This window comes from Protomyctophum bolini (genome assembly GCF_963924005.1).
Source record: "Protomyctophum bolini genome assembly, chromosome: 13".
In the NCBI taxonomy this organism is placed as follows: domain Eukaryota; kingdom Metazoa; phylum Chordata; class Actinopteri; order Myctophiformes; family Myctophidae; genus Protomyctophum; species Protomyctophum bolini.
Genome location: NC_137874.1, coordinates 21,986,563 through 22,011,650, shown reverse-complemented (window position 1 = coordinate 22,011,650; position 25,088 = coordinate 21,986,563). Strand labels below are relative to the sequence as shown.

The 25,088-nt window shown below is 41.6% G+C and overlaps 2 protein-coding genes across 2 annotated transcripts in view; both read left to right on the top strand.

Moving 5' to 3' along the window:
- Nucleotides 1–3,051, top strand: part of LOC308327296 (F-BAR and double SH3 domains protein 2-like) — a 58,102-nt gene extending 55,051 nt beyond the window's left edge. The window contains exon 20 of the mRNA XM_080780609.1: nucleotides 1,226–3,051. Within this exon, the coding sequence (XP_080636735.1) occupies nucleotides 1,226–1,309 (84 nt within the window). The 3' untranslated portion in view covers nucleotides 1,310–3,051. The remainder of the gene's footprint in view (nucleotides 1–1,225) is intronic.
- Nucleotides 3,052–3,465: 414 nt separating this feature from the next.
- On the top strand, nucleotides 3,466–23,624 carry rsf1b.1 (remodeling and spacing factor 1b, tandem duplicate 1). Its single transcript, XM_080779563.1, has 16 exons — nucleotides 3,466–3,813; nucleotides 6,893–6,984; nucleotides 7,324–7,416; nucleotides 7,806–8,011; nucleotides 8,763–8,914; nucleotides 9,062–12,873; nucleotides 13,214–13,498; nucleotides 13,598–13,702; nucleotides 14,384–14,463; nucleotides 15,011–15,065; nucleotides 15,161–15,267; nucleotides 15,790–15,857; nucleotides 16,377–16,593; nucleotides 18,095–18,297; nucleotides 18,752–18,931; nucleotides 19,750–23,624. The coding sequence occupies exons 1-16, from the start codon at nucleotides 3,642–3,644 to the stop codon at nucleotides 20,319–20,321; spliced, it is 6,399 nt and encodes a 2,132-aa protein (XP_080635689.1). The 5' UTR covers nucleotides 3,466–3,641; the 3' UTR covers nucleotides 20,322–23,624.
- Nucleotides 23,625–25,088: the final 1,464 nt, after the last annotated feature.

The following is a 25,088-nucleotide window of genomic DNA, read 5'->3' as shown; positions in this document are numbered from 1 at the left end:
ATGCTTTTGCATGTCCAAGTACTATAGGTATGCGCTATACTTACGGTATACGCTGAGCAAGCCAGCTAATCATCGGAGCACAATAAAGATTTTGTAACATGCTAGATCAGCGGTTCCCAAACTATTTTGGCCGTGCACCCCGTTACCTCCCGACCTAGCTGAAGCACCCCCCACATGTTAATGAAATAGCGGGGGAGGAAGCATACAGAGTACATGTGTCATCTCTTCAGAACTGGTGTTATAAAAGCTCAGGGATCAATGTGACAAAAACAAAAGAACGTTATTCATGAAAAGGACCCTGTGCAGTCCATTACAATTTGTGGACAAATAGTGGAGGTAGTAGACAATTTTAAATACTTAGGCACATATATTGACAGCAAACTCAATTTCAGTGAAAATACTGACCAGATTTGTAAAACTTGTAACCAACACCTCCACCTACTACGCAAGCTCAACTCCTTTAGAGTGAGCAAGCATATCATGGAAACAATCTATAAGAATCTCGACTTTTAACATGACAATGTGGTATGGCAATCTTAATGTAAAAGGTCGCTTTGGTCACAAAAGGTCACAAAATCGCTTTGTTGCAAGCTGCAGAAAATAGTGAACCTAGCCTCAAAAATCATTGGGAAGGAAGTACTTCGGGGAAAAAAAGCTGTCACGATAGGAAATGACCCCTCTCATCCACTCTGCAGGGAGTTTGAACTACTACAAAGTACCAAAAGCTAACCGTAACATCTTTAAGAATTCCTTAATTCCTAATGCCATTAAGGCACTAAATGATACCATGACGCTAGATTTGTTTTTTTAATGTATTTGCCACTGTTGTCCTGCATTTTGCCACGAAAATAATTGTGTAAGTGTTGTTACTGTTGTTGTTGCTGTTAAATGTCCACACGTGGACAATAAATGAAACTAACTAACTATGAACATATATATTTTCATATGTGCAACATATATCTGACATATTATTTGAAATTAGCCGCCTGCATATGTCACATAAGCTATATAGAGACATATATTTCCTATATCCACAAGTCCACATATATGGACCTGAATATGGCATATATTCTGCATATACTTGCCATATATTGGCATAATATGTTCATATTTTTAAAATAAAACCATAGCACCACCATTAGCCTTTTCATGTCACTCATGTCTCTGCTAGATGATCACTGAACATTACGTTTTAAGGTATGGCCTTTTCCACTTGTGTTGCTAGGTTCGTGCTGCCCCGCCACCACCCAAGCAGCATCCCCGTGGACAGGTGAAAAGGAGAGAGGAGGTGGAGATCACACTGGTGTAAGAGTGTCACCCCGGTGGTGGCAGCAACCTTCAGTCCAAACCTGACGGGACCTGGTGGATCCAGGCTCCCAGTAAAACGTGAGGAAACCCCCAACCCCCTGCGATGGGACCATCCCCACTCCACAGCAGCAAGGCGGGGAGAGGCCCTTACATGTTGCCTTCTCCCTTTTCCATTTCCCCACAAGACATTGTACCAGCTAGCGCTGTGGTGGAATAAACTCATGTGCCTTTCTGTCTCGAATTCGTCTTTCTCCGTCATGTCCTCTTTCTCCGTTTATAGTTTTCATTGTTTGCTCCTTCTCTTTGCTATACAACCGCCTGTAGCGTCTCGGATTCTGTGCCTACATACCTGTATTTGTTATCACTATTCTTGAAAGTTGGGCTCTGAGTTGTGAGAGTCCCGCCTTGGTTGGGAAATTATTACAATTGGATTACTATGCAACAAAGTTAAGCTGGGAATGGAGGTGCATATGTATCTTCAGGCCAAACCAAATGTCTGGTTGTCTCCATATACAAATTCAGTGTAGAAGAGGCTGGTCCTCTCCTTTTTTGAGTAAAATACAAGCAACTAGTCTAAAAGTTACATTAACAAGGGAAAAGTGGCAATTTTAGAAAGAGGTTTGTTATTTCAGTAGGGAGAATCTCCTAATGTGGGAAGGTAAAATAGAAAATAATTTCCCATTCATTTATGTTGAATTTCTAAACATCTTGGGGATAAACATATAGTACCTACAGTATGAAACTACATACTCTGTGTTTGCTATTGTGTTGTAAAATAAGTATTTAGCGACTTCATTATCAATAGTAATCTAGGCCTAACCTAGCCAACTTTGGCCATCGATGAGGAAATTCAGTCAGGAATAAAGGAAAGGGTTGCCGTTTGTGGCAGAGGATTTACAAGCAGCATATTATGGTGTGGCGAGGTCAGACATGCCTTTATCTTCAAGGAAGAAAACACCTTGAGCTGCTATAGCTACCCAGTGGAAATGTATACTGACTGAAATACTGAAGCACTTTGTAAGGTCTTTTTATTCCTTTTCAGTATTGTTGGTTGGTCTCTTTTGTGGATGCTTGTTCAATTCAATGTTTGTAAAATTTTCTTGTTTGACATTTTGTTGACCAACTATATTGGTATGAATACTTTTCTCTTTTAACTGCTCTTGTTTTATTTAGCCTTAAATAGCTGTTGTAGTGTCTTTGGTTGAGAGTGAGGTATGATCTTTAATCATATTTGTTTCTTATATTTTTTTCTCTTTTTGAAATATCAATAGTTTACAGAGCTTGGAGCGGATGGATGTGCAAATAATAGGACGTAAATTTTAGAATTAGGATAAAGCCTATTGAAATGTTGTTTAATTTGATCATAGGAAAAGAGATGTCTGTCAGCCATGTTGCTGTGTTCTCATTGATCTCCTTGAGATCTGAATGTCATCAAACTTATTTTTGAAGTTTATGTTTACCCTGTTCCTTGAAAAAATATATAGTTGTCAGACTCAATTCTCTTTTCCCATTAGAGAAGTTGATTTTTAGTTTACTACTGGTCCTGATTCCATTTTGCATTATATTGGGCCCTCTATCTGAAACTGAAATTCAGTTACAAACTGCCCACGTTTCCATCGTGTACGTTCTACAGAGGTTATTGAGTATCACAGTTATATATACCAGTGGATATTAAACAGTATTTATTGTGTACAAATAAATGTGAAATAAAATTAGTTGAAATAAAACGGCAGTGTGTTGTGTTGTTTAAATGGAATCATAATATCTTTAATGTATTAAGCATGTGTGCGTGGCGTGCGCACATCCACCTAAGTATGTATGTATGTGTCAAAGTAAGAAAGTATGATGGTTTGTATTGAGTTTGTGCTTGAAATGTACTGTAATTCTGCAAACTGTTAATAAATATTTCAATCAATCAATCAATTCCTCATGCAATAAAGCCCTCTGAATGTAATGGAATTGTGTTAAACAGAGCTATTGTAGACTCGGGGATCTACACTATGATCTATTAATAATTAAGCTCACTGATGATGATGATCATCGTCATCATCACCATCCGTCGCGCGCGTGCTCGTTTTTGTTTACAGTAACATTCGTGCGTGCGTCGATTGACTTTTTCATCTCCTTTTTTCAACCGCAAAGCCCTCTGGGAAGGAAACGGGGAGGGAGCCATCGCGGCGCATTGTGGGATTGTAGTTCTATCTGCACACAGCAGCAGCAGCATACAGTTCGCTTTACTGCTGTATGTTGATGATGAGTCGGTCCTCCTGCGCTCTGACTCCGTGCGCTCTGCTCTGAGTCTCTGCTGCTGGCTGGCTGAGCTGGTGGAAAAGATGGCTGCTGCTGCTGCTCCTCCTCCGGCGGCGGCAACGGCTGCTATTCCCCCTGGTTTGTGTCCGAGCTACGCCGTCGTCTGCTCCTTCCTGGAGCGCTATGGAGCCCTGCTGGACCTGCCGGAGCTCACGTTCCCGCAGCTGGAGCGCTACCTCCGGGACACAGCCTCAGGTGAGGCTAGTGTTAAACCCCGGGGAAGAGAGAGAGGGAGAGCTACACCGTTCTGGTTCACGTTAAGAAGGGGGGGGGGTGTACTTCGCCGTACTTAGTCGAAAATAGCCGATCTACAAGCTCACAGCGCGTCGCGGGAGCGACGCGCTTTGAGCTTGTAGATCGGCTATCCCCCGCCTGCGCGAGACAGGCGCGCGGCTGAAGTGTAAATCCGGCTCTTAGCAGGAGCTGTCGTTAGCACGCTAGCCTAGTAGCTTACTACTGTGTTATTGTGTGTGCTTTCCGTTGTTGTTTATATTTATGGGGTTTGTAGACGTTACGAGGTCATAATTCGAAGTGGCGCTCGTGCATGTGCGTCATTTTGTTGTTTTGTGTGTTGTTGTGATTTGGGCAAGAATGGTCTGTTTGGTTTGTTCGCAGTTCGGGAGCTTTTTTTTTAATTGAGCTTACAAAATTTCCCCCCTTCTTCTCAGCAGCCTTTATCTGCTCTGCTGGACTAGTTGGAAGAACACACACATGTATAGACTAAACGTGTGTGCATTAAACTACACCATTAAACTACACCATTGCTATCACTATTGTTGAGTGGTTGTTAATTCAACATTGCGTGTACGACGAAAGAGGTTTTTCTGTGTGAGTTTTAAGTGCCACATTGTGTACTTTTATTTACAGTTACAGTTACATTTCTACATACAGTGGTGGTCCGCTCGCGCGACGAGCATGCGCAGTGCACTCCAGTGGTGTTTCCACGCGCACGCACGCACAGACTTCCTGAACGTGTGTGTTGTTGTGTAATTACGCATTCGTCGCTCGCGCGGCGGTGCGCGTTCAAATTAAAGGGCGGAATGAAGGCGTTCACGTGCACGGTGCCCCTTCCAGCGATCGTTTTGTTGCCATTGTTGTGATTTTTATTTGGATCCATCCAGTGTGCTTTTTTATTGTATTTATCTCGGTAATAAAAGGTGGCCATCTTGTAGAAAGGGGATGGAGGGGCAAAGAGACTCCAGCTTACAGTTTGCACTGATCCATACTAGTCCAGTGATTCTCAACTCTTTATTATTAATAATATTATTGTTTTTATTACATGAGCCCAGTTTTAATATAGACTCAGACAGTGTTAAATCAATACTGAGCATGTGTAAAAAAAAAAAAAAAAAAATCTATTTCTACACTTTAGTTACAGACCTGTGTGAGGGCCATTTGGTACCCCATGTTGGGTACCACTGATCTATTACACAGTAGATCCTCATGTGTTCATTTAATATCTTTCTTCAAATAGAACAAATTAAATCAGACCCTGTGTCCACTCTAGTCTGTATGTGGTATATGTCGTTTGTACACTGGCCTCGCGGGATACGTTTGGGTGACAGCATTATTATTATTATTTATTAAAGATTTGTTTTTGGCTTTTGTGCCTTTATTGATAGCTAGAGTAAAGACAGACAGGAAAGAGGGAGAGAGAGAAGGGGGGAGAGACATGCAGCAAAGGTCGTCATGAACGGTACTCGAACACGCGACACCCTGTCAGGCTAGAGCCTATATGTGGCATGCGCCTGGACCACTAGGCCAGTGGGCGCCCGGTGACAGCATTATGTTTTCTTTTAAATATTTATTATCAATTTTGATTGAATACTTTTTCCTCAAAATATGTTTGGATAAATTGGGTTGATTATTGGATTCTCAGTTGACTATATTTTCAACGTTTCATACAGTATATTCACATCTTCTCACCCAAATAAAATGAAGGCTTTCTGAAATGTGCACATAAAGACAAAATAACAGCAAAGTGGCTTGCAAATGAAATGTACCTTTAGCTTTGAAACCAGTGAACCAAATGAATATTTACACCCGTTATACATGTATTTCATTATTGTATTAACTTATCTGCTAATAGTATAGCTATGGCTGTCACGATATACAAATTTAAGTTGAGGATTAATTGTAATTAGCGATTTAATTGTGTTTTTGGCATTCAACATGAACATTGGAACATATTAAATGGATATTTCACTTTCAAAAAATATTTTGGTTGTTTTATCATCTCAGTCTTATGTGAACAGTTTTAAAGTTATTCGATTCAGTATTTAGATATTTGATATTCATTTTAGATGCCCCGCCCCCTTCCTATATAAACCCATTGTAACTTCAAACTCTATTTTAACCATGATAGTTTCATCGAATAGTTAACACCCATTTTTTCTGATGAATCATATTGTCCTTCTAATACGTGAGGGGGCCGTATTGTTTCAGATATTTTTGTCTCCACTTTTGTCAACGGCTCCGTCCCCTCATTATTTTCCAAAAACAATATTTAAAAATAAATGAAAAGAGTAAATGAAAAAACATGGCCCCCTCACGTATTAGAAGGAGAGTATCAGCAGGGCCGTGCAGACTGAGCACTGAGGGGTCAGGGGCTCAAACCCCAGAAAAGGGCACATGTGTGGGCGCACGCTACGTGCGCCGAGTTTTGGGGGTGGTCTTTTTGTGGGGTATACATACATGTATACATTCCAAAGAATTTTTAAATAGTGGAATAGCTGACCTACAAGCTTATAACACGTTATGTGTTGTAAATCTGCTATTACTGCCATTTTGATACTTTAAATGAGGTATAAAGTACAGCAGCCTTGTGTTCATACAACAGAAAGATTGGGTATTGGGTAAGACTGACGTTATGTATCTTTCAGGACCTTTCACTGCTTTGTCTCAACCATTACTCTATGGCTCTGGTCTCAGCCACCGCGGTGTATTTTTTGACATTCCGTTTTTCTCCCAAGTTGAATGTTGCCACTACTGGAACAGCCATAAACTACACAAGTTTATCCCGATGTTATGGGCATCTTTTTAAAGTTAGTGTTAGTAAAAAGCAGGTAAAAGAGTAAGGGTTGAGCAGACTAACATCAGTCACTCTACCATTCAATGTAGTAGAAGACCTGCGAGTTTACACTGCAGATATGTCGTCTCTGCCTACAGGAAATACGTTCACTGTGACCATGAGACCCGTTTCTGAATCGGTCTATATATCTGTAAAGCATATTATGGTGTATGTGTTTACTGATTGTTTGTACATCTTCCTCAGTCCCAAAGCTCTTGGTGGACCTTCATGTGAAGTTGCTGAGAAAGATTGGAAAGTCAGTCTCCGCAGATAGATGGGAGAAATATATTGTAAAGGTAAGTTGTTTTTGCATAGTAATTACACATTGGTAAGACAAGTACTAACAAGGCTCAGTGGCTCAGGGGTAGAGTGGCTAGATGGTAACCGCAAGGTTGCCAGTTTGAACCCGGGCTCCCCCAGAGTTAGTGTCGAAGTGTCCTTGAGCAAGACACTGAACCCCTAATGCTCCTGATGTGCTGGTTGGTGCCTTGCATGGTTTCTGCCGCCATCAGTGTATGAATGTGTGTGTGAATGTAATGCACAATCTATGTAAAGTGCCTTGGATAAAGTCACTATATAAATGCACCATTTACCATTTACAAGAATTGATTGCTAATACCAAATATTCTAAACAGATATGCTCAGAATTCAACACTACTTGGGCATGGGAGATGGAACAGAAAGGATACAAGGACATGTCGATGGAGTGCAAGATAGGAATCCTTAAAGTAAGTCACACTCTTTTCTGACAGTCAATCTTTTGAGAAAACTATTATTTGTTATTATGTTTGATAGCAATCAGTGTAAACTAAGGGCCATGCTTCTAGATTAAAGTACATTCATTCCACAATGTTTGACCGAATTGACATTGGACATATTACCTATAGTGAAGCCAAACTTGCTTTAAATCCATCAAATACTGGCAGCCAAAATTATGGATTGCTAATCACACTATTGGCTGTTTGCATTTACAAAGGTAAATATGGCTGAAACAAAAAAACACAGGAGAAGGTTCTCCATGTCCCAGCCACAAAAGTGCTGCAGTGTGTCCTTTATTCACTGTATCGGTATTGTTGTGTTAATGGCCTTATATTTTCTTCCGTTTGTCTTTGTACAGTATCTATGTGAGTGTCAATTCGATGACAATGTTAAATTCAAGACGGTGATCAATGAGGAGGATCCAGATAAGATGCGACAGCAGCCCATTGGCCGGGACAAAGATGGCCAGATGTACTGGTTTCAACTGGACCAAGACAACAATGTGCGGGTCTATGTGGAGGAACAGGATGACTTGTCTGGGTTATCTTGGAAGTGTATTGTCAGGTAGGCCAGCAACATTTGGGATTGTTTTGCGTGTGCATTTAATCTGACTGGAAGATGATGCACATAATCTTCAGCCTGTCAAGGCTTTGTGATAAAAAATTGCACAGTGCAGATATGACAAATAACTGAAATATACAAAAGGAATTACTGGCACATTTAATAATTTTACACTTTCAAAAACATCTAAAAAATAGTGGTTCTCCCGGGTCCGCCTAGCGGACAGCGTGTCGCGTGTTCGACTCCCGATCCCGACAACTTTTGCATTGTGTCACCCCCCCCCCCCATCTCTCTCCCTATTTCTTGTCAACGTACTTTCAATCTTATCAGCTTGTAAATCTGCTATTTCAGATTTATTTTTATATATTTGAAAATGTATGAACATTTTTCAACATATAAGCACTAGAGGCCATAATTATTATAATAATAAACATTAATAAAGCACTTATAAAGCAAAAAATAGGCTTATAAAAGTGAGGAAATAAATCAAAATCAGAAACTGAATTAAAAAACAAACTTGCATAATATAAAGTGTAGGAAGAAGTAAAAATTTACATTTTGTAATCATGCAAAGACTTTTTGATCAAAAGTGAAATAAATTATTTATTAAGCCATAGCTCTTCAGGCAGGTCGTTCCAGAGTCATGGAGGCCTGATGGCAAATGCCTGTCATCCTTTGTTTTCAGCCCTCAACTCAGCCAAATAGGCTGGCATCATGGAAAGAGTAATCACTATCTGTCCTTTTCTCCATGCAGAGACCGAAATGACTTGGCCGAGATTTTGGCACTGCTGAAGACTCAAATTGACCCTGCAATGTTTGCAAAGGAGGAGAAAGAAGAGGGATCCAGCCCCAAGCCTGAAGATGCTGAAAATATAAAGAATGAGGAAGATGGTAATAATGACAAATGTACTGTGTAATTATCGATTTCTATGTTGTTTGTTGTTATTTCAATATAATTGATAATTATTTTATTTACCCACCAAATTGGACATTTCATGGCAATTTCTATTACACATTAAATGCTTAACTGATCCTTATTTTTGTCAATTGTAGTAAAAAAGACCGAGACGGATGAAGAAGGTAAATCTTCCAAAGATACTGCTTGCCCAGTCTCGCCAAAAATGGAGTGCAATGAAAACCTGCCCCCGAAAGAGGAATTAAGATCCGATTTGATTGAGGCCAAGTCACCAGTGAATGGCATCAAAGATGAAAAAGAGGAATTGGATCCCGGCCTCCAATCAGAAAAGTCTCCTGTGGATAACAATGGCGTTTTGAATGTCCAGACCATTAAAGAGGAGCCTATGGAGTTGTCCAAAAGTACAGCATGTACCGCAAAAATTGAAGCCCCGCCAAGCTTGGAAAAGTCCTGTACATTACTGAAAACAGATCAAGCTGAGGATGCCAAGAAAAATGCTGCAGAGGAACTTCAACGGGCTCTGAATGACCAGCAGGCCAAAATACCCTTGAAAAAAAGAGGGATGAAGCTTAGTGAGGGCTTTGACACAAGTGGCGGGAGTCGCATTATTGTTCAAAATCCATCCGTCTCTCAAGTCAGGGAACCACCTAAGATTGAACAGAGGAAGGAAGAGAAAAAGAATGAGCATAATGTGGCTGATTATATCAATGGAGCTGACCAGCATGCAGCTGAGAAAGGTGTACCTCTCACACATTTGTGTGAGTCAAATACAGATACAGAAAAACATAGGAACTCTGCTGATGGCAAACGGCAACCAGTTAAAATAATTTTGGATGCAAGTAAAGCTGCTGAATCACATCAAAAGGAGGTTCCTGCCACGGGCAATGAAGGGATTAAAACTCAGACAATACAGAAGTGTATGGAGTCAACATCATCACATGAAACGGAGAAAAAAGTTGTTGAAAAAATGGTAGAAAGGGAAAACACAGTGGTTTCAGGTGGGAAAGAGTCTCTCTCACACGTTGTAGCAGCAGAGCCACCAACACCGTCCAAGGATGCTACGAATGCAATTTTGGCATCCAATCATAAAGAGGATGAAAAGAAGAACAAATCAGATGGGCCACCCTCAGACAACCTAGTTTCTAATCGAGAAATGGATTCATCAGTTTCACCAAAACTAGCAAAATGGAAGAGTTATGAAAAATCAGCAGATAAAGCTGCCGCTGAAGATATGGCCATATCGGAGAAGAATAAGCCAGGAAAACCAAACATAACTGAGATTGCAGAAAATGTCGCTGATCCTAAAGAAATGTCAAAACGGGAGACGGGTCCAAAGAAGCCAGGTAGTTCTGCACTTACAGTGATGTCAGGAGTAATTAAAAAGAGAGAGACACTGCCCTCCGACAGGGACAACACGCATATGTCCAATGATCCTAAGGAGATGGTAGGACACCCTTCTGTCATTAAAAAGACACAAGTAATAAAACGCAATAATGATACAGGTAGCCTGGGCAGCCCTATAGACGCGAAAGAATCATCAGTTATTCAAAAGGAAGATAAGCATTCAGAAAGACTAGAGAACACTCAACACATGGAGGGGTCCTCCGTTATTAAAAAAGCAGAAAAAGCAGATGCACCCAAACAGGCAGAAAAAACACATGCCTGTAAACAGGCAGAGAAAACGGCTGCACCCAAACAGGCAGAAAAAACACATGCCTGTAAACAGGCTGAGAAAACAGCTGCACCCAAACAGGCAGAAAAAACAGTTGCACCCAAACAGACAGAAAAAACTGTAGCACCCAAACAGGCAGACAAAGCAGTTGCACCCAAACAGGCAGAAAAAACTGTTGCACCCAAACAGGCAGACAAAGCAGACACACCCAAACAGGCAGAAAAAACAGTTGCACCCAAACTGGCAAACAAAGCAGACACACCCAAACAGGCAGAAAAAACTGTTGCACCCAAACAGGCAGACAAAGCAGACACACCTAAACAGGCCGAAAAAACAGTTGCACCCAAACAGGCAGACAAAGTAGACACACCCAAACAGGCAGAAAAAACTGTTGCACCCAAACAGGCAGAAAAAACAGTTGTACCCAAACAGGCAGAAAAAACTGTTGCACCCAAACAGGCAGAAAAAACAGTTGGACCTAAACAGGCGGACAAAGCAGACACACCTAAACAGGCAGAAAAAACAGTTGCACCCAAACAGGCAGACAAAGCAGACACACCTAAACAGGCAGAAAAAACAGTTGCACCCAAACAGGCAGACAAAGCAGACACACCTAAACAGGCAGAAAAAAAAGTTGCACCCAAACAGGCAGACAAAGCAGACACACCTAAACAGGCAGAAAGAACAGTTGCACCCAAACAGGCAGACAAAGCAGACACACCTAAACAGGCAGAAAAAACAGTTGGACCCAAACAGGCTGAAAAAACAGTTGCACCCAAACAGGCAGACAAAGCAGACACACCCAAACAGGCAGAAAAAACAGTTCCACCCAAAAAGGCAGACAAAACAGTTGGACCCAAACAGGCAGAAAAGGCAGACGCACCCAAACAGGCAGAAAAAGCAGACGCACCCAAACAGGCAGAAAAAGAAGACACACCCAAACAGACAGACAAAGCAGACACACCTAAACAGACAGACAAAGCAGACACACCCAAACAGGCAGACAAAGCAGACACACCCAAACAGGCAGACAAAGCAGACACACCCAAACAGGCAGACAAAGCAGACACACCCAAACAGGCAGACAAAGCAGACACACCCAAACAGGCAGACAAAGCAGACACACCCAAACAGGCAGAAAAATTGGATGCACCCAAACAGGCGGAAAAAGCAGACACACCCAAACAGGCAGAAAAAACAGCTGCACCCAAACGGGCAGGAAAAACGGATGCACCAAAACAGGCAGAAAAAACGGATGCTCCAACACAGGCAGAAAAAATGGATGCACCCAAACAGACCCGAAAAATGGATGCACATAAACATACTGAACCCAAGGAGGAGAAAACTGTGGCAACTGATACGACCTCTGAGAAAGTACCCATTACTGTCCTCTCCCAAGACAAGGCGATTGCTAAGGTGTCTGTGGAAGTAAGTAAAGAGGATCAGTCTGAGCCCGACAAGGTCAAAGCAAAAATGACTACAGTTAACAAGGTCAAGGAACCAGCTGAAGAGAAATGCAAAACATCTTGTTCTTTAGAAACAAAACACATTTCTAAAAGCACGGTTAACAAATCGGATGGCAGAAAAGAAGATGAAGTATCTGAAAAGCATCCCGTCAACAAGGGGCCAGAGACATCATCTGCTTTATCCAAGGAAGATAGAGAAGACAAACATGAAAATGTCAAAGGCTCAGACAAAGAATGCCCCAAAAATAATAGCAAAAAGCATCCATGTAAAGACAAAGAAAGTGAAGGGGATTCCAAGACAAAGGATCGTACCAATATGGATGATGAAAAGGAAACCCAAGAAAATAACGATAGCAAGACATCAAATGAAATGGAGAAACCAGAATTCTGTACAAAAGCAAGCAAAGAACCCTTTGATGATCTTAAAGATAAGGAGGGAGAAGATGAGAGTGAAGAAGATGCTTCTTCATCCAAAGTTCGGAAGGACGGTGTCTGTCCTAAAAGCAAGGTCTCTACAAGCCGGATGAGAGCTGAACTGCTGAGGGACGAGAGACAAGGGGACTCCGAGTCGGACACAAATGTGGGGAGATCTCTTAGACGGTCTGCAAGGATCTCTAGGCCAAGTATAAAGGCGGTGGAGATCCAGGACCGGAGGCTGGAGAAACTACAGGCGACGCCACCAACTGAGAAGCATGACGAGGACACAGGTGACAAAGACGACGAAGAAGAGGATAAGGATGATGCCGTGAAAGTTGTGCAGAAGAAACAGAGAGAGAGGAATGTCGACCCGGAGTCTCAGTCTAAATCTAGGGTAAGGTACTTTCCAACTTATTAACCACTTAAATCCCATGTACTTAGTTGAGTGCGTTTCCCCAGGGCTCTATATGTACTTGGTCTGTTCCTTTTGTCCCTCTACACCAAATACCTTTGCTTCAGGTTATTATTATGAAATACATTTTACTTACTTATAAATATGTGGGCATATTATTATAATATATATATATTATTATAATAGTATTATATTATTATAATAATATAAGCAATCTCAATAGGCTTATTGTTCAGTAGGAAATAACTTGTGTAAGCATGTAAGCCAAGTGTCATCATCAGTACCCCACAAATATCGGTTGAAACGATCCCTTTTTCTTCAGGGGAAAAAGCGGCGGAAGGTACGGTGGACCAGGGCACGACGCAAAAAGAAAGGCTCTGAGGACGACGATGGCGACGAGAGCGACGACTATACCAGCGAAGACTGGGAGACAGAGGAAGAGGAAGAGGACGACAGCGACGAAAGCTTCAAGGTCAAGAGGAGCAGGACGAGAAGAAACCAGAACAGAGAGCGGCGCAGCGACGCCTCTTCAACGTCTTCCGACGATGACCTACCTCCAAACGATGACCCCTGCAAGCATTGTGGACTCCCCAATCACCCCGAGCTGGTGGGTCTCTCCACTCAGTCCACATTCTCCTCTTCTTAAGCTAGGTGCAATAAAATAATTACTGATGTCATGCCACCAACTCTCTTGTTTCCTTCACAGATACTCCTCTGTGACTCATGCGACAGTGGTTACCACACAGCCTGCTTGAGACCTCCTCTCATGGTCATCCCTGATGGGGAATGGTTCTGTCCACTTTGTCAACACGTACGTAACGTCTATCTATAAATGCACCGTTAAATGCACCTGTGTGTACGTACTACGTACGTCTGTAATCCACATAACCCGAGAACCGTTCGCCCCACCGACTTCAAATTCAACACACACGTTCCACACCCCCACAGGGAGTGCAGCCGGTGTCAAGTCTGTCGGATCACCGGATGTCCAGAACCAGCACAAAAGCCTCCGGCTCGGGCTCTGGACATCTCCATATATGGAGCTGGCCTGTTCTGACATCACAGTGTTGTTCTGACATCTGCATATACTGCATATTTGGGCATGTCTGATAAATTACTCCATATATGGGCATTAAAGGGACACAGACGTATTAACTGGGTGGGACATGCATTTCAAACTTGCATCATTACAAGTAGGCAACTAGAAGCGTTGGGCACCGCTCTAGTTCTTTAGAATCTGAACAATGGTGGCCATTTGGCAACCACCTATTTTTGATCTGCTTTTAGAATAATACAAGCAATCCTTTATTAATAATAATAAATTATCAACAGCCTATAAAAGCAGTGTTGATTTTCACTGTCTGGCACTGAGTTATCACACCAGCAATGGGATACGGCTGAGATCATGTGTCCGAAAAGGTCTGAAATCCACGAGTATGCAATGTAGCGTCTTGTTAATGCTTCTTCCCCATGGGACCTCTTTCCCTTATAGAAGCAGCTCTGTGACAAACTAGAAGAGCAGCTCCTGAACCTCGACACTGTGCTGAAAAAGAAGGAACGTGCAGACAGAAGGTGAGCCGTTTATAAAAGGAACTTTGTACAACGGGTAGTTCCGACTGGAAATCTGATTGGTTGAAATGGGCTCTCCAGCCATGCTCAGATGAGCATGACAGCACACCTAGTAGTCATTCTCAAATGACTACTAGGTGTACCAGTGTACCTTTTGCAAACTGTTAAATAAATCGTTCTATCAATGTGGCCTAATCACTGCCGCTGTTCAGCCTTGTTAAACAGTAAAATCCTCAGTGGATTTAACTGTGCGCAAGAAGCTCCTCCCACTCTGACATTGTCATCACATCTGTGATTTTCTAAGCTTAATTGTAATCACCAGAAGGAAAAAGCTAACATTATTGCTATGAACGAACTACACCATGGTCAAAAATAGTATTTGTTTTGTTGTAAAATTTGGATCTACAAGCTCACAACGCATACCGAGCTTGCAGATCAGCTGCCTTCGCGCCGCAACACCTTCATATAGATTAGAATGGGGATCAAGTATAGATTAGAATGGGGATCAAGAAGTGGTTCAAGTTTCATAGCCAATTCTTCCCTCCTCCAGGAAAGAGCGTCTAGTCTACGTTGGAATCAGTGTTGAAAACATCATTACACCTTCTGTAAGTATGCCAAGGTTCTAGAAGTAATGGCAGCAACACATTATCAACATCATGGGCTCAGCTGCTGATTTACTCTCCCATGTCTTAACCACCAGGTGGAGGTGGAGGAAAAAGAGGAAGTAATAGTAAAGGAGAAGAAAGAAAAGAAGAGAAAAAGCTGGGGCCGAAGATCTACCAGGGTGAAAAAGAACATCAGCTACAGGTACATGCCGGGGCGGCGGTGGCTCAGTGTCCGGATGGGAACCGCAAGATTCCCAGTTCGAACCCGGGCTCCCCCAGAGTTAGTGTCGAAGTGTCCTTGAGCAAGACTCCCATACTAATACTAATTGCTCCCGATGAGCAGGTTGGTGCCTTGCATGGTTTCCTCCGCCATCGGTGTATGAATGGGTGCGTGAAATGGTTAATGTAATGCACATCTGCCCATAGACACAGAAAGGTAGACGCCTCATTCGCTGCTGCAATTCATTGGAGCACCGTTATATGGCGCTTCCCTGGTGTCCACACTGTCCAGTCACGTGACTCAACGTCCCTCCCTTTCATTACTTTTCTTGGCATCAATGCGGAAGCTTGCCCTCACTTAAGAGCATACGCCCCAGAGCTGATAGGAGGCGTCTACCTTTCTACGTCTATAATCCTGCCTTTAAAATCGAAATGGAATTTCACCTTTGTATTTTATTGTACGCTGGAATCAGTGTTGAAAACATCATTACACCCCTCCCCCCAGGTTTGATGAATTTGATGAGGCCATAGAGGAGGCTATTGAAGAAGACATCAAAGAAGCAGAAGGTGGAGGTATATACCATATTTCCTTTAATACTGACCTCTATTAAAATAAATCCACCGGGTAGGTGGGGGTGTTGTCGGCACAGACAAGTAAAGGCCAGTGGTTTGTATATGAACATACACACAAGTGTCACAAGGTGGCCATGTTTACTCATGTTTCATTTTTTCATTTTGGTGATAACAGTGTTTAATGCTAGCTGGACAGCTTTGATCATTGTTCTAATATTTAAGGAAAGCAATTTATCCTTTTTTGCAGCTGTATTGGATATGGCTAGCCAGCGAGCTGCTCTTTCTAACCACCTGCCCACTCTGTCAAAAGATTACTGTATTAGCTTTAATTTTACATACACTGCTTTGTTTTTGGTTGTTTCTATTTGACACTTGGTTTGGCAACATGGCAACATTCTCATGCCAGTCAGTGAAGCTCCATTAAATTGGACTGACCCTGGTCAAACTACGTATACAGGGTTAACATTTGATCAAATGTCAAAGCACATTGTCGCTAACAAAGTGCCATCACTCTTACAGGAGCTGGTCGGGGGAAAGACATGGCCAACATCACGGGCCACAACAGGGGAAAGGACATAAACGTCATCCTGAATGCGGAGGAGGGGAAGGAAAATGGTGGACCGCCACGGCCCGCCGCTGGCCCGCGCAGGAAAAAGCGCCGGAGACTCAACGACCTTGACAGTGACAGCACCGTGGAGGACGAGGAAAGTGAGGACGAGTTCCGCCTCACTGAGAGGTAAGACTGTTAATTGTCATACAAAAATGACAATTAAAGATTTTAATTGTGCATTTCGCATTGAACATTAAAACAAATGAATGAAAATGCATTTCCGTTTTGGCTTTGTGAACGAAAGATTGCACAGTGCAGTTATGACAAATAATTTAAATATATATATAAAGCCTATGACCAACACATTATTTTATAGATCTGCTATTTCCATTTGTAACAATCAGCCTTTTATTTTGAAAGGATAAGTATTAACTAAAGGAAACAACAGGATCGATGTTGTGATTATGCCACACAATAATTGACAAAAAAATTGGTAGAGAAAAATACACTTGAGATTATACTGCCCTGGCCCCTACATCTCCCTACAACCAAAATAAATAAACAAACAAATCAACAGTTATTCCACCAAGCCCCTACCAAACCCAACCAAGTCCCAACGGCCGCTATATCCTCTCAGATTACCGTACAACTTCAAACGTCAACAATAAGCTAAACTATTTCACACGCGTGGCACACTCTTTAAACAGTAACAGTCCTGCGACTGTCCTCTTCTTAACGCGCTCCCGCAAAAGTAAAGTTTCCTCTGTCCAAACGACACGGAACAAAAGTAATGAACGCTCGGGTACCCCTTTATATTTGTAATCCACAAGAACAAGAAGCTTGGAATTGTCTCACCAGCAGCAGCTTTACTCTGTCAGATTCCCCACACTGACCGGCAACTCATGAATGTATCCAGCGAATTCATGCGGCAGCATCATTGACACGTTCCTCTCTCGCTGGGCTCGATAGTTCTCGCTTCTTGGCTGCTGCTTACTTAAGTATAAACTTTGTCTTTGTCACTAAAGTAACGCTGGTGCCTGGGAGATCTCCTCTTTCTTCACCTGTTCACTAGTACACAGGTTTGTTTATTCCCCCCTCCCCCGGCCTCTGCACCACACCCTCTATTTGTAACGTTGGGCTGGCATCAATCACTCGATCACCCTGATAATCAGACCCATTACCTCTCTCACATGAACTGGAAATGTTCCTATTGACTTCAACGTCATCTCACAGGTTTTCACATGTACATGTATCACTCGTATACAATAACATGCATACAGTAAAGCAGATAAATATAATAATATATATGTGCATTTGTCATTTTTGGGAACCGTTTGAAAATGTATGAACATTTCTCATCATGGAAACTATTATGATGATTATGCAAGGTAACTGTAGGACCAGCCAAATAAGTGTCAAATAGCTCCATAATCTGCAGTGTTGATTTAGTTGACTAAGACTAAAAGATTAGACTAGATTTTTATATTTTGTCAAGTAAGACTAGACCTAAGACTAAAACGGTTTCAGTGGACTAAAATAGCACTAAAACTAAATAGTGTGTTATTCAAACTAAACTTTATTTTTTATTTTATTTTAAGGAAGGAAACATGCCATTCTGAAAGCAAAAACATGATAAAGCATTAATTTGTATTCTTTCCTTCTTTTAATTGGTATTGTTTGCATGCAGCTCTGAGGAGGATGAATTTGTGGCGTCGGAAAATGCAGAGAGCGAGTCTGGCTCTAATGACAGTGGCAGTGGTGGAGGTCGCAGGTCGTCACGCGCTAAGAGACAACCCAAACGGCGGAAAAGTTCTCGACGACGACGCAGACCTAGAGGTTACTCGGATGACGAAGAGGAAGAGACTGATGAAGATGACGAAGATGAATTAGGTAATCGAACGCTTCATTTTTCCTTTAATGTTTTCCATATTAATCCTTCGCTGTGATTTTATGAGCCCCTGTTCATAAGACAAAAATCCACAGCCCTCAATAAAGGTGAAGACATTTAGGTACCCATAAGTACGGTTAGATCTAATCGGCTTCTCTTTGATGTAGGACGTTGTGAAGGTTGTCCCCTCTAAGTGTTGTTAGATTTGCCAGTGTTTATTCAGTGTGCTGTTGATTTCCTTACCCAGTGGAGAGAGTAGGTCAGGAAGCACTTAGATGACGGTCGCCTCTGATGTATAACCTTGCCTAGGTGTATTTTGAGGTGTATTTAGGCAACAAATGGACTTTGAATCTCCACTTTGTTGCCCACTCAGACCATATCCTCCAGTGACTCGTTGGATGACAATCACTTCCGTTATTGTATCACCCCATGACTTGGTTCCATGTCTATGTATAGTTACAGAAGGCTCGAGTGAGTTCAGCGATAGTGACCTGGACATGAGTCGACGGCGGTCTCGCAGGAGTCTGAAGAAGCAGGTGAACTACTGCGAGACCTCAGAGTCTGAGGGATCCAGGGCTGGCACCAACCGGAAGAAGTCCAAACCGAGACTACGCCCGGGCAGCTCCGACAGTGAAGGTCAGTTCAGTCCTTTCTCTACCCTTTAACTCACAGACGGACGGTTCGGGATGAGTATCAACAAATTGACCAATTCATTGGAATGGTTAATCACCTGAACCGTCTCTTTCATTGATTATTGGTCATTGCTTGTGTGTGAGTACGTCTATGGAAAAATCGAATTGGTATTAAATGAAACCAACACGTCGATGATGCACAAAACACAAATCATAATGTTTAGAAAAGCCCAAAGAATTAAGATTTCCTGTGCTAACAAAAATAACAAATTTATTTGAACACAAATTAAATACATAAACCCGCAATAATTGTGCTGTACAATAAAGAAATACCATTGGTCCCTACAACTCGCCACCTCTCTCTACAGACTGCCTCTACAAAACGACCAAACATTTGCTTGATTGTTGTTTGATACGTGTGAATGAGGCCTTATACAGCATTCTCAATTTATTGTTACATCAATAAGGACACAGCTGCAGAGCACCACTCTTGCATAGCATGTGCATTATCTCCTGCCTTCCTGCTTGCCTGTTTTTCAGGACCCCTTTACTGATTTTTCATGTGTCATTGACAAAAATAGTTTTTAATAGACAAAAAATAAATCAATATTAGTCTGATTAACTACTTAAACACTATTTTATACTTTGATGTACAACGGTGTCGTACAAAATTTGCAATCTACAAGCTCACATTGCGAGCTTATAGATCTGCTTATTTCAGTTTGAAATTCTAATTTCATAATAATAGACTTAAACAATGTAATCGATTAGTTCGATTAACTGTTGCACCCATGCAATTTAGCTTTCTCATTTCTTCCTCAGCGAGTATATCCAGAGACTCCTCTGACGAGCCGAGGGAGCGAAGGACCAAGAGGAGGAGAGTGGACTCGTCTGAGGAGGAGGAGACTCGGCAGAAGCGCATGCGTCTCTCCCTGAAGCGGCGGAGAGCCTCGGAGGAGGAGGGGAGCGATAGCTCCTCCTCGGACGATTCCGACGAGGAGGACCGACCCGTCCGCAAGCGCGTGAACCGCATCGATTCAGATGATGACGAAGAGGAGGAGGAAGAGGAAAAAGGGAAGAAAGGCGCCGCCGAAAAAGCCGAGGAGGAAGGTGCCTCCGCGCCGGGGAAAGGTACGGGCCCATTGGACTATAACCTGGGGGAGCTGCCCCCCACCAACGGACAGAGCCCCATAAAGAGCCTGGAGGGCTTTGTCAACCGGCCAGGGGCGGCGGGCGCTTCTTCTCCCAAAAATGTCAGTACCACGCCGGCTGCTGCCACAGCAGCACCCAATGGCCTCGTCCCCCAGGAGATGGCGCCACAGGACGATGATGAGGATGACCTGTTGGGGGTCACAGACCTAGTGGCGTTTGTCTGCAGCAATGAACAGTTGTAAAGGAAAAAAAAATGGTGTACGTTTCTTTTTTTGTGGTATTGTATTTTTGTATTGTTTATCTTTATTATTACCTGCCGCCACCTACCGACGAAGTTCATCGCCAGCACTCCCTGTCCTTTTATAATTGTCATCGGGCCCTCATCGGGCCCACCTCAACAAAAGTACGACCTGGATCCCTGTGAAGGTTACCAATCCATTCTCTCCTGCTCTTCCTCTGGGGTTATACAAATCAAATGTCTTTTGACTGTGAAGTCTGATTGGAGAGCGTTTTTCACTATCGCTGCATTATCTCAACGGTAGATTGTAACAGTGACCTAATCCCTGTATCATTAAGAATGGCTGCCAAACCACTCATACCTTTCCTGCTAGAGACAGTCACATTCATGTTCCTAGTTCCATTATTATTATTATTATTTCTTTTTTTATGCTCCTCAAACAAATTGTCCCAAACCTATTTCTAAATCCTGCCACAAGGCTGTGATGTCTTGTCTGCTTTGCTGAAAAACTGGTGTCGACATGTACAACTTCCTAGGATATAATTTTGTCTCATCTTAATACAAAATCACTGTTTTCTTTTTGGTTTGTTTTCATAAACGACAAACATGGCAGGTGTTAAAGTTAAATGCATTCCGTGATTGACCTGAAGTTCTGTGGATCAATTGTTCCCAGTCCTTTCATTACAAGGTTTTGAATATCTAATCTATGATAGCTACAAAGACACTATTTGTTCATTTTCTGATTTGGTTAAATCCTGTTGAGTTCTGTCAGTATTTTATAAGCATAATAAACCTAACATTGTTTTTTTGTTCTGAGTGCAGGTATTTAAATACATATCCGACTCCGAATGGTTCAAAATCTTTGGCCAATGCACAAACTAAAGTAGTTGGTGAGATTCTTGCCTCATCAATTCAATTGTACATGTGCCGGTGCCAGTTGGGGGAGGAAGATCACATTTCTGATTTTAACTTTTATCATAGACCTTTTAGTGGTTTCTACCCCAAGTGTTCGATTGTCGTGCTGTCTCGCATATAAATATTCAATTCCTCCAACCATAGAAGGTTTGAATGTATATATGTGATCCAAGTAGAATAGAGCAATCCTTATTCTCACTTTGTTCTATTTGAGCATGCACCCCTATTTTAGACATGTTAGTTTAGCTTTTGTATATTATTGTATACATATATAATAATAATTTTAAATTTGTGTACTGCCATAAATATCAGTGGTGAGATCCCCACGTTTAGATGCACATGCTAACCTGTATTGGGATTAGCTGGACAAAACAATTCAAATTACAGTACTTGTGGCTATTCTGCATTGAATTTATGTCCCTCCCTATTTTGAGATTTAGATTAGACGTGTAATATAATTTTGTTTGATTTTCTTTTTTTGTAATGTATTTCTTTTTATATTCAACCCTCTTTGTTGTCTGTGGCTCACTTTAAAGTGGCTTAATTCTGTGTACATTATCCGCTGGTTGTAGGTTCAAAACCTTTTTATTCCAAACCATTTTATTCACTAAACAACATGAATACCCTATTACCCGCACAACTCCTTTTTTGTTCTTGTTTATCTCTACAGGGTGATTTACACTTGGTTGTGCACTGGTGTCGTGCACCATAAATCGCAAATCTACTTGTAAATCAGCTGTTTCCAGTGCAAAACCCTAGTATAAGACCTGAGGCCCATTAAAAAAAAATGACATCCTAACCGTATTCTGAAAACACTTTGTTGCTATATCAGTGGGTTCTCAAACTCTTTCATGTCAAGGATCCCAAAAATGTATATGCATTTGGTCATGGACCCCCAAATATTTTGTTCCAGGGACCCCCAGAAGCAAAGATTTGAGTAAGAAATATTTGCTTTAAAAAATGTCTACACAAAGATTTGCACACTTTCACCCCCCCCCCCCCCCCCCCATATAGAGGATACACCAAATGCAATTCCCATCGCATCTTGCTGCATACATCCACAATCTTTTTTTGGAACCATATAGCAAGATTCAAGCTGGGTTAGCGATGTGGACAAAAAGCGGTGCAATTACTCTACTGACCTCTGTTATAACCTCTTATCTCTTAACCCTTATAAAGTCTGTGTATATTTGTAGTTTTTGCTGTAATATATTTAGAGGCATTTTTTTTATCATGGGGAAATATATTTGGCAATTCCTTGGGATTGCATGAGTTTCTAATAGTTTTCTTTTGTAGGGACATAATCTAGGCACAACTGTTTTTGTATTCTAATCTGAGAACTGACTTGGATCGGTATTGTTTCACTGTTAAATCACCAGGGAAAGATTTGTCAGGTAAATGCCACAGATTATTGCGCAGTGAAACTCATAAGTAACAATAACATGCCAGGGAGTGATATGAAGTCATCATGGGATGTGCAGGAAAATGGTTGACTGTAGAGAATTGGAGAGGGGGTGCTGAAGCCTACGGTATTTGTAAAGTATGTTTGTAAATTGCCCTTGGCATGGTCTTCACAAAGGATAAACCACTCTTTATCATGAGTTGATATTTGCTGTGGCAAAATCATTGTTATCTGACATTGTGTTATCTGACATCAAATGTTCACTACACACATTTTCAATTTTTAACCACATGAACCTTAGTGTCGCACTATTCTGGCCATCTCATAATCTACCAACATTTGGTGAGAACAGGCAAACTTTCGCTGGGAAGAGCTATAAGATGCTATTTTCAACAGTTCTATGTGCCACAAAGCGACTCATTGTGATCTTGTTGTTTATTTTAGGTGAAGAGGTTTGTGTAGAAGGCAGAAAGGAGATGACCAAGTATTAGACCCCTGCGGGACCCCAGCCAACAAAGTATACTAGGGTTTAAGTGACATGGGACAGAATACCAGAATACAGCATATCCAATCATGGAACTACAGACTTCAACTAGGAACCCGCCCACCCGAATTGTGCACATTCAGTATAACTTTTTTCTATATTCTCAAAGTGTTAATTTTTAGATCGTGGTTATGAAATAACCAGTAGCGAGACCTCCATGGGGAAGCATAGATATTTGAGCAAGGGAGCGGTGATAGAAATGAAGAACAGCAGGTTAGGGGTGGGATGGGAGGGGAGTTGGTGCCAATGACTGAAATGTTAGTCGCCCATTACCTCATATTACGAATCTGGGAGAAAAGACAGCTTGTCTGGTGTGAATAGAACCTTGTAGATTGGTCTTCTGTGTTTTTGTCTGGTCCTTATGTTTTTGTTAACTTTACTGTTATTTCTTATGAATCTGATCTTGTACATTTGTCATAATAAAATGGGGTTAAACCTGATTCTGACCTGGACTTTTTTGTCCTTTTTTTGAGGGGCGCTCCTATAAACAGCTATAGTGTTCAGAGCTCAAATAAAACTCACAGATTGGATCATCATCATTCATCTGATTCCTTGATGATTAGACTATAGAGAATAGAACAAATTTCCGCAATTTCAATTTCCGCAATTTCCATTTCCGCAATTTCCTCAATTTCCATTTCCGCAATTTCCCCATATTCCATTTCCACCATTTCCGCAATTACCATTTCCGCAATTTCCGCAATTTCCGCAATTACCATTTCCGCAATTTCCGCAATTTCCATTTCCGCAATTTCCATTTCCACCATTTCCGCAATTTCCGCAATTACAATTTCCGCAATTTCCGCAATTTCCATTTCCATTTCCAACTATTAATGGCAGCTGGGTTTCATCATTCAAATAAAATAGAATTCTGTCCGTTTAGCTATAAAATTATGTCAGGGAATAGGGATACACAGTATATGTCTTTAATTTGCATTGCATCTCCCCCCCCCCCCCCCCCCCAAGCTTTTATTTTCGTTCGAGTAATAGTACAACTCTAATAGTATTACTTATAATAATGTAATTAAAGATAACTTCATTCAGATTTACTTATTTTTATTTCATTTTCCAGATTTTTTTTTCTTCTTTTTTTTAGATTTTCATTGGTGGGCCAGTCATAATGGTCCCGCGGGCCTGATGTGGCCCGCGGGCCTGAGGTTGAGTATCACTGGCCTATATCTCTCTCCACTGCAGTCCTGTTGATGTGAATGGGGGTGCAAGTGCTGCAGACTCCTGTATCCTAGTTCACAAACATAGATTGTGTGAACTTGATCATTGTTAACATTTTCACTTTTTTCACTAAACTCCAGAATGTTACGGCTTCTTTGGAATATTGACCTACATGCAATCAGCAAAGCCCAGCCGTGTTAGAAGAGCCTGAGATAAAATCACCAGCAGCCCTGGCAGCAGATATGTTGTCACATGTGTGTGCTAACTGCTAAGACTGCCGTACGGATTCCATTCCATTTCTAGCATGTGTGAACTGAGAATGCCACTGTGTAGTAGCCTGGCTAATAAGCCAGACCGAATCAGCCGTTGGCAAAAACATTGCCAGTGTTGTGTGATATTAGTCTGGCTTATTAGCCAGGCTAACTGTGTAGGCCTTGTCATGTACTTGCCATGACTGAGACTGACGATTTGGGGCTCCTTTCATTGCATTCCGGGTCAATTTTTATACTGAGAGTTAAAGTAACACACCGGGTTTTACTGTGTTGTAGAGCTACTTTGGCACATGCAAATAAATTGCATTTATTCTAAGGTCCAAAGAAACATTGCTATTCTTTGATAAAGCTGTCCTTGAAGGTCTTTTGTTTGTTTTTAGTCCGATGATATATTGAAAACAAACTACTCTTGTAATTTCCTATATTTTGTCAGATTATATCGCTTGGGAAATCACTCAGGAATGATCT